The sequence below is a fragment of the Nerophis lumbriciformis genome, linkage group LG26, assembly GCF_033978685.3.
Source record: "Nerophis lumbriciformis linkage group LG26, RoL_Nlum_v2.1, whole genome shotgun sequence".
In the NCBI taxonomy this organism is placed as follows: domain Eukaryota; kingdom Metazoa; phylum Chordata; class Actinopteri; order Syngnathiformes; family Syngnathidae; genus Nerophis; species Nerophis lumbriciformis.
The window spans coordinates 9,504,300-9,515,381 of NC_084573.2; the positions used below are offsets into that span (position 1 = coordinate 9,504,300).

General features: G+C 38.6%; 1 protein-coding gene across 1 annotated transcript; it reads left to right on the plus strand.

Moving 5' to 3' along the window:
* Nucleotides 1–2,272: 2,272 nt before the first annotated feature.
* Nucleotides 2,273–3,256, plus strand: LOC133623588 (trace amine-associated receptor 1-like). The gene has a single exon (XM_061986811.2). It carries the CDS (start codon nucleotides 2,273–2,275, stop codon nucleotides 3,254–3,256), a length of 984 nt encoding a protein of 327 aa, XP_061842795.2.
* The last annotated feature ends 7,826 nt before the right edge of the window (nucleotides 3,257–11,082 follow it).

An 11,082-nucleotide genomic window follows, 5' to 3' on the forward strand; every position in this document is an offset into this window, starting at 1 on the left:
TAAGCATGCGCTAATTATTTTGCGAAACGAGTTTGACCCGGTGGTAGGCAGGCGCATACTACATACTTGCCAACGCTCCCGAATTTTCCGGGAGACTCCCGAAATTCAGCGCCTCACCCGAAAACCTCCCGGGACAAACATTCTCCCGAAAATCTCCCGATTTTCAGCCGGAGCTGGAGGCCACGCCCACTCCAGGTCCTGGCGGACCTGAGTGAGGACAGCCTTTTTTCAAGACGGGAGGACAAAAGGGTGACAAGAACTAAATCATCCAGACTAGGGATAAATTGTATTATTAAGTTTATCTTACCTAAAAATAAATATATTTATTAATTAAAAAAATAAAAAATAAATACATTTTTACTATAATTTGCTAAAAACATCAAAATTAATTGTATTTTTATTTGTATTTTTTCTGACTCCTTATTACATCCAGCCATAGAATTATACATTAAAATAAACATATTTGAAATAATTAATTTTAAATTATCATAATAATTCATTTAAAATGACCTGTTTAATTATTAAAATAATTGCTTGTTTTTCAACAACTTTAGCATTTTATTCATTACATTTTGAAGCTCTGAGAAGCCAAGTTATGTTATATTCCTTAAGATTCATTTATGCAAGTTTGAAGTATCAATTATCTAAACACAGTTTTGTTTGCATATTTTCAGGATATATATATATATATATATATATATATATATATATATATATATATATATACAGGCCCGGCCCTAACCAATCTGGCGCCCTAGGCAAGATTTTAGGTGGCGCCCCCCCACATCGGCAGTGAAGTGTATATACTCACAAGAAACTGAATAGCTTTGTCTTAGACCTTTTTTTTTTTACTTACAACTATACCTAATATATAAAGGGGTGGAAAAGTGACTATTACCTGCAGGGCAAACATTAGCTAACCAGAAGGCAACAATGTAAACAAAAAACACCTGCTTAAAAGATCTTATACAAATGTCCCTGAGGAATGTAAGGTGGGAGTACTGTAATTACCTAACGTTACATTATTATTTTCCATAACAATTTAGCCCCCTCCACAATATTAACCCGACGTTAAAACAGAACTAGCTATTTATTGATTAACAATTGCCGAATCATGTAACATTAGCTTAATGCTAAAAAGCCAGCTACTATCACATTCTGTGACAGACAAATAATTTCATGTAGGCTAACGTTACCTACCTGCTACCTCTGTCTTTTCTTGTTTCTCCTCCTCTTCTTTTCTCTTTTTTCTTCCCTGGGCACCTGACAGTTTTGGCCGTTTTGACATCTTGTGTTGATTTTTTGATGTGGTGACGTCCAAAAAGAGTCATGATACGGGAAGGGAGGGGGCGCACCGTGCGGGGGTTGGGGGGGGGGGGGGGCGTAATGTTGTAACAAATAATATTTCTATCAAATAGGCTTTACTTTGCATTTTAATTAACGTGGGATTATTTTTTGTATTTAGAAATAATAGTACAAACTTTTTTTTTTTTTCTCCAACATTTGTGGCACTGGCGTGGCGCCCCCTGATAGACGGCGCCCTTAGCATTTGCCTATACGGCCTATGCCCTGTCTGTATATATATATATATATATATATATATATATATATATATATATATATATATATGTATGAAATACTTGGTGAATTCTAGCTGTCAATATATTCCTCCTCTCTTAACCACGCCCCGCCCCACCCCCGGCCCCGCCCCCCACCTCCCGAAATCGGAGGTCTCAAGGTTGGCAAGTATGGCATACTATATACCTGGCGGCAATTCAAGGAAATACCGTCTGCAATTAATCACAATTAATTTGGAGTTACCTATGAATAAAATGTGGTTAATCACGATTAAATACTTTTTTTGACAGCCGTAATATACATGTACATATATGTATATATATATATATATATATGTATATATATATATATATATTTTATTTTTTTTTATTTTTTTTTTAAATATATATATATATATATATATATATATTTTTTTTTAATCCAAATTGGCCCTTGAGTCAAAGTATTGCTAAGCCTGGGTTGGGCTAATGTCAACAAAACATTGTCTCACTTCCAATTGGACAAGTGAAGATGAATATATTATGCATATGCACACATGGTGATATAAACACATTGTCACATGCTTCTAAGGAACACACATCGATGATTCTTCAACAACGTTCGGGCAAAGTGGGTAAGCCAGACTGGAACTATTCATGACATATCAATAATATGGCTTATGACTAACTGAGTGTATTTGCAGGCACCCAGAAACATGGCACCAGAGGTCACCTTCAACAGAACTGCTGCCATACATCCTTGTTATGAAGTCGATATGTATGATGCACCGTCAAAAACAGGTTCCTCCGGGTGTGTGCTTCTGGACATATTTCTTTGCCTAATATCCGTCATCATAACATGTGGAAACCTCCTCATAATCATCTCTGTGGTGTACTTCAAGCAGCTCCACACTCCCACTAACTATCTCATTCTCTCTCTGGCAGTGGCCGACTTACTTGTCGGTGTTTTATTGTTCCCTCTCAGCATTGAATTCACCCTCAGTTACTGTGTCTACCAAGAAGAAGTGATTTGCAAAGTGCGGAGCAGCGTCGACGTGACCCTGAGCACTGCTTCTATTCTACATTTATGCTGTATTTCCATAGATCGGTATCACGCGGTGTGCAAACCTCTGACTTACAGAACCACGCTCACTGTCCAAGTGGTCGCGGTCATGATCCTGCTCAGTTGGACTCTTTCACTTCTCGTCGCCGTCGGTTTTGTGGTGGCGGAATTCAACTACGCAAAGTGTGGAGAAGAATGTTACGTTGATATTTTGACCGCAAATATCTTAGGAGTCATTTGCTCCTTCTATATACCTGTGATCATAATGATATGCATCTATGCAAAGATCTTCCTTGTAGCACAGAACCAGGCTCGCAGCATCCAAAACACCAACTATCTGAGTAGAACACCAGGAGCAAATGTCAGTAAGATGGAGAGAAAGGCCACAAAGACTCTGACTATAGTTATGAGTGTTTTCCTCATCTGCTGGACTCCTTTCTTTATTTATATTTGTGTACAGCTTTTGAAGCAGGTACCGATGGCAGTTGGTGAAGGACTTACCTGGCTGGCTCTGTCAAATTCTATGCTCAATCCTTTCATTTATGCTTTCTTTTACAGCTGGTTCCAGTCGGCTTTTAAAATCCTTATATTAGGTAAAGTATTTCAAGGCAATTTTTCTAGAACCAGACTTAACTGACATTAACATCAAGCATTATAAGGAGGGATCTGAAAAGTGAGATGTTTGCCTGTCTGTCGTTGTGTGCCCTAATTTGAGTGTACATAAATGAAGGTGTGTGTTGCTGAGCCCGACCTGGACATAATCTGGACTGAACATAAATGCTCATTTTGAAAATGTCATTTTGTTTGTAGATTATATGCAATCTGTTGTTGTGTTCCCTGATTTGAGTGTACATAAATGAGGGTGTGTACATTAGCTGCCTGGACATACTCTGGACTGGACCTGGTTTTAAGAATCCTTTAAACCAGGGGTGCTCACACTTTTTCTGCAGGCGAGCTACTTTTCAATTGATCAATTCGTGGGGATCTACCTCATTCATATATATAATTTACATTTACTTATTTATGAAATATATGTTTTTGTTAACAAGTTAAAGGTGTTTAATGATAATGCAAGCATGTTTAACACATATAGTTAATATTGTTAAAAAAATTAAAGGTGTTTAATGATAATACAAGTATGTTTAATACATATAGTTAATATTGTTAACAAGTAAAAGGTGTTTAAAGGTAATGCAAGCATGTTTAACACATATAGTTAATATTGTTAAAAAATTAAAGGTATTTAATGATAATACAAGCATGTTTAATACATATAGTTAATATTGTTAACAAGTTAAAGGTGTTTAAAGATAATACAAGCATGTTTAACACATATAGTTAATATTGTTAATAAGTTAAAGGTGTTTAAAGATAATACAAGCATGTTTAACACATATAGTTAATATTGTTAATAAGTTAAATGTGTTTTAATGAATATACATGCATGTTTAACACATATAGTTAATATTGTTAATAAGTAAAAGGTGTTTAAAGATAATACAAGCATGTTTAACACATATAGATTCCTTTCTTTCATGAAGACAAGAATATAAGTTGGTGTACTACCTGATTCTGATGACTTGCATTGATTGGAATCAGACAGTGGTGCTGATAAGGTCCGCATTTTCGAATGGAGGAGAAAAAAAGTCCTCCTTTCTGTCCAATACCACATGAAAGTGGTTGGTTTTTGGCATCTTATTTGTCCAGCTTCCGTACTCCTTTGTATACACTTTACAAGAAATACATTGTGGCAAACTCCGTAGCTTGCTAGCTTGTGCAGCTTTCTGAGACTCTTGTTTTGTTAGCGCAACTGTGCAACTGTGCAGTCGGTCTTTGGAGTTTTGACGACAGGTACGGCGCCAGAGTCTGTTGAAATAAAGTGTTTCTCGCCTTCCAGTCGGTAATTTTAATGAGCTGGCAGCAGCCAGCGTCTTCTCAGAGGACCATCGAGTGCCGTGAATGTCAATCAAGTGACGAAAGTGACGTCATAGTGAAGATTTATGATCGCTCATTTTTAGGACTATTTTTTTAATACCTGGCTGGTGATCGACTGACACACCCTCCGAGATCGACCGGTAGCTCGCAATCGACGTAATGAGCACCCCTGCTTTAAACAATCTAATTTCATTGACAACCTGGTCTGGTGAAGATAATGTCCTTTATTTAAAAAATAATAAAAATAAAAATAATTAAATAGATATAAAAATATTGAACAAAAAAATAAATTAAAATAAAATAAAAACAGTTACATAGAAACTAGTAATTAATGGAAATGAGTAAAAATGAACTGTTAAAGGTTAGTACTGTTAGTGCAGTGGTTCTCAACCTTTTTTCAGCAATGTACCCCCTGTGAATTTTTTTTAAATTCAAGTACCCCCTAATCAGAGCAAAGCATTTTTGGTTGAAAAAAAGAGATAAAAAAAGTAAAATACAGCACTATGTCATCAGTTTCTGATTTATAAATTGTATAACCGTGCAAAATATTGCTCATTTGTAGTGGTCTTTCTTGAACTATTTGGAATAAAAAGATACGTTTTTATTTATATTTATAAAGGATTTGTGAATTGTTGCTATTTTTAGATTATTTAAAAAAAATCTCACGTACCCCTTGGCATACCTTCAAGTACCCCCAGGGGTACGCGTACCCCGATTTGAGAACCACTGGCTGTTAGTGGACCAGCAGCACACACAATCATGTGTGCTTACAGACTGTATCCCTTGCAGACTGTATTGATATATATTGATATATAATGTAGGAACCACAATATTAATAACAGAAGGAAACAACCCTTTTGTGTGAATGAGTGAGAAAGAGTGTAAATGGGGAAGGGATGGTTTTTGGGTTGGTGCACTTAAGTAAGTGTATCTTGTGTTTTTAATGTTGATTTAATAAAAAATAAAAAATATTTTAAAAAATGTAAAAATTGAGATGTTTGTATCACAAATAATCAATAGCAATTGAGGAAAACAATCTAAGCTTAGAGATTTTTTTTCTTTAGCAGGCACATTATTTACTGTGCTATGTTGTGTTTCAAATGCATTTTGGTGTTGTATGAAGGCAAAATCACAAAAGAAAGCTGCCGCTGTCCAAATACTTGTGGATATAACTGTGTCCTTGCTACGGTTTATGGTTTTGTTTGCTTAAAGTTACAGTAAAGAACGTCACTTTCACACAAGTTAACATGTCCAACACACAAATAGTATGACTTATTTAAAGTACCAATGATTGTCACCAACACTAGGTGTGGCAAAATTATTCTCTGCATTTGACCCATCACCCTTGATCCACCCCCTGGGAGGTGAGGGGAGCAGTGAGCAGCAGAGTTGGCCACGCCCGGGAACCATTTTTGGTGATTTAATCTCCAATTGCAACCCTTGATGCTGAGTGCCAAGCAGGGAGGTAATGGCTCCCATTTTTATAGTCTTTGGTATGACTCGGCCGGGGTTTGAACTCACAACCTACCGGACACTCTAACCACTAGGCCACCGAGTTGGTATTTATTATCACATTCATGTGTTCAACATGACACTCGCAAAAATGTATTTCATATTTTGAAGGTAAAAACTTCCTGTGTTTAAGGGTCGCCATGTCATAATCGGATAATCAAGTGCTTATTCATTTTGTTTCCACTTCCTTTTTGCTTTCGTTCACCTCTCGCTCGTTTAAGTTCTGGTGTGCTTGGCCCAACTACACTGCGTTGTGTTCTGGTTCTGGTGCAGAGGGACATAGAAGGACTTTGTAAGCCAGCTTTAATCCTGCAGCCAAACAACAATGCACTTTTAGTACCTATGGCAGAAGGACGGCTTGACACTGACACCTGCGCACGCACACACACACACACACACACACACCCACAGACATACACACACACAGTCACACACACTCAAACGCAAAAAAAACAGACCAAACACAAAACATAGCGAAAGGAAGGTAAAAGGGTGTTTAAGAATAAACAACAAATGGAGTAGGGCAAAGAAAAATATGATTTCTTTAAATATTTTATTTATTTTTTTATTTTTTTATTTATCTCCTTCATTAATGTGCATTTTTAATCAATAGACAATTAAACTTTAGCTACTGAACACATATTTGCACACCTATGCTTGAGAAGGAACAGGATGAGGAAAATCTTATATTTCCTGCCCCCTTCAACATAATAAGTAGTCTTACTTAAAGGGGAACATTATCACAATTTCAGAAGGGTTAAAACAATTAAAAAATCAGTTCCCAGTGGCTTATTTTAATTTTCGAAGTTTTTTTCAAAATTTTACCCATCACGCAATATCCCTAAAAAAAGCTTCAAAGTGCCTGATTTTAACCATCGTTATATACACCCGTCCATTTTCCTGTGACGTCACATAGTGATGCCAACACAAACAAACATGGCGGATAGAACAGCAAGATATAGCGACATTAGCTCGGATTCAGACTCGGATTTCAGCGGCTTAAGCGATTCAACAGATTACGCATGTATTGAAACGGATGGTTGTAGTGTGGAGGCAGGTAGCGAAAACGAAATTGAAGAAGAAACTGAAGTTATTGAGCCATATCGGTTTGAACCGTATGCAAGCGAAACCGACGAAAACGACACGACAGCCAGCGACACGGGAGAAAGCGAGGACGAATTCGGCGATCTCCTTCTAACCAACGATTGGTATGTGTTTGTTTGGCATTAAAGGAAACTAACAACTATGAACTAGGTTTACAGCATATGAAATACATTTGGCAACAACATGGACTTTGAGAGTGCAGACAGCCCAATTTTCATCAATTAATATATTCTGTAGACATACCCTCATGTCAGCAGGCCAGGGAAGCAAGGGTTGATATTCTTCTCTTGATCATCTTCAGTGGCATAAGGGACGGTGTGAGCCAAGACATCCAGGGGGTTTAGCTCGTTCGTCTGCGGGAACAAACTGCCGCCATTGCTTGCCGTGCTACCTAGGTCCTTTGTCCCTGAATTGCTCACACACTCCGGCAGATTCAATGGGGGTCTGGCGGCAGATTTCTTTGACTTTATCGTTGGAAATGCATCTGCTTTGAGTGTCGCAGGATATCCACACATTCTTGCCATCTCTGTCGTAGCATAGCTTTCGTCGGTAAAGTGTGCGGAACAAACGTCCAATTTCTTGCCACTTTCGCATCTTTGGGCCACTGGTGCAACTTGAATCCGTCCCTGTTTGTGTTGTTACACCCTTCGACAACACACCGACGAGGCATGATGTCTCCAAGGTACGGAAAACAGTCGAAAAAACGGAAAATAACAGAGCTGTTTTGACCCGGTGTTTGAGAAAATGGCAGATTGCTTCCCGATGTGACGCCACGTTGTGACGTCATCGCTCCGAGAGCGAATAATAGAAAGGCGTTTAATTCGCCAAAATTCACCCATTTAGAGTTCGGAAATCGGTTAAAAAAAAAAAAGGTATTTTTTCTGCAACATCAAGGTATATATTGACGCTTACATAGGTCTGGTGATAATGTTCCCCTTTAATGAATAGCCCAGATTCACACACATACAAACCAAACAGATACATCCAAATATAATGAAAACAAAAAAAACAACCAAAAAAACACACAAAAAGAAGTGCAAAACTTCAAGAAGTACAAACCGAACAAAAAAAGTAATATACACCTCAAGGGATGATACAAAACAAATACAAAACCAGACAAAATATAAGTAAAATAATAAATATAAAGCAAAATGTAGACACTTACGGCTGTCCATATGATCTTATTGTTCTGTCTTTATATATATTTTTTCAATTGGAATATATTTCTACAATCTTTTATCTCATTGTAAAGGGAATTCCATAGTTTGACCCCCACCACATACATACACAATTGTTTTAAAGGCCTACTGAAATGACATTTTCTTATTTAAACGTGGATAGCAATTCCATTCTATGTCAAACTTGATCATTTTGCGATATTGCCATATTTTTGCTGAAAGGATTTAGTAGAGAACATCGACGATAAAGTTCGCAACTTTTGGTCGCTGATAAAAAAAAGCCTTGCCTGTACCAGAAGTAGCGTGACGTCACAGGTTGAAGAGCTCCTCACATCTGCACATTGTTTACACCAGAAGCGAGAGCGATTCGGACCGAGAAAGCGACGATTACCCCATTAATTTGAGCCAGGATGAAAGCTTCGTGGATGAGGAAAGTGAGAGTGAAGGATTAGAGTGCAGTGCAGGACGCCAGGGTGTATCTTTTTTCGCTCTGACCGTAACTTAGGTACAAGGGCTCATTGGATTCCACGCTTTCTCCTTTTTCTATTGTGGATCACGGATTTGTATTTTAAACCACCTCGGATACTATATCCTCTTGAAAATGAGAGTCGAGAACGCGAAATGGACATTCACAGTGACTTTTATCTCCACGACAATACATCAGTGAAGCACTTTAGCTTCGGAGCTAACGTGATAGCATCGTGCTTAACTGCGGATAGAAACAGAAGAAACATGCTCCTGACTGGAAGGATAGACAGAAGGCCAGCCCTCATCTGCTCATCACCACCCGTGCTCACTTGCGTTCCAGCGATTGACGGCGCGACGAAGGACTTCACCCGATCATCGGTGCGGTCGGCGGCTAGCGTCGGATAGCGCGTCTGCTATCCAACTCAAAGTCCTCCTGGTAGCCAGCCGCTAATACACCGATCCCACCTACAGCTTTCTTCTTTGCTGTCTCCATTGTTCATTGAACAAATTGCAAAAGATTCACCAACACAGATGTCCAGAATACTGTGGAATTTTTCGATGAAAACAGACGCTGTTTGTATTGGGCATACTTGCCAACCCGCCCGGATTTTCCGGGAGACTCCCGAAATTTAGCGCCTCTCCCGAAAACCTCCCGGGACAAATTTTCTCCCGAAAATCTCCCGAAATTCAGGCGGATATTGTGGGAAAGCGGACATGAGTCCGCTTTCCCACAATATAAAGAACGTCTACAGTAAAGTAGTCCGTCTGCCGTAAACAGCAATGTTGTGACACTCTTAAACAGGACAATACTGCCATCTAGTGCATTTGATGAAAGCACTTTTGTGCGTGCCACACAGCAATGCATAATCAGAGTGTTCAGCATGGTTAGAAAAATAGTGACAGAGAATAGAACAAGGATGGACAATTCAACCCTTAACTCAACAATGAGTAGATGAGTGTTATGTGTGTGTATATGTGTAAATAAATGAACACTGAAATTCAAGTATTTCTTTTATTTATATATATATAGCTAGAATTCACTGAAAGTCAATTATTTCTTTTATATATATATATATATATATATATATATATATATATATATATATATATATATATATATATATATATATATATATATATATATATATATATCCATCCATCCATTCTTCCATTTACTACCGCTTATTCCCTTCGGGGTCGCGGGGATATATATATATATATATATATATATATATATATATATATATATATATATATATATGAAATACTTGACTTGGTGAATTCTAGCTGTAAATATACTCCTCCCCTCTTAACCACGCCCCCAACCGCGCCCCCGCCCCAACCACGCCACGTGTAAAAACATTACATGTAAAATCGTGTGTTCCAGAATGTGACGGGACTCTCGTCACCATCAGCCAGAGTTCGTTTGAAGTGTTCAGTGTGACGACTGGGTCGCATGATGATGCGAGGTTGTTCTCCCAGGAATGCAGACGGCTTCGGACACAGCGTGCAGGTAGGAAATGATTTATTAAAACATAAAATCAGACGGGAACAAAGAAAAGCGTGCTCATAGCACTTAAGGTACAAAACTAAAGGGGCTAGTGTGGGAGCTAGCAAGCCAAAATAGCCTAGACCTATGTAAGCGTCAATATATACCTTGATGTTGCAGGAAAAAATACCTTTTTTTTTTTTAACCGATTTCCGAACTCTAAATGGGTGAATTTTGGCGAATTAAACGCCTTTCTAATATTCGCTCTCGGAGCGATGGCGTCACAACGAGAAGCAATCCGCCATTTTCTCAAACACCGAGTCAAATCAGCTCTGTTATTTTCCGTTTTTTCGACTGTTTTCCGTACCTTGGAGACATCATGCCTCGTCGGTGTGTTGTCGGAGGGTGTAACAACACGAAGAGGGACGGATTCAAGTTGCACCAGTGGCCCAAAGATGCGAAAGTGGCAAGAAATTGGACGTTTGTTCCGCACACTTTACCGACGAAAGCTATGCTACGACAGAGATGGCAAGAATGTGTGGATATCCTGCGACACTCAAAGCAGATGCATTTCCAATGATAAAGTCAAAGAAATCTGCCGCCAGACCCCCATTGAATCTGCCGGAGTGTGTGAGCAATTCAGGGACAAAGGGCCTCGGTAGCACGGCAAGCAATGGCGGCAGTTTGTTCCCGCAGACGAGCGAGCTAAACCCCCTGGATGTCTTGGCTCACACCGTCCCGAAGATGATCAAGAGAAGAATATCGACCCTAGCTTCC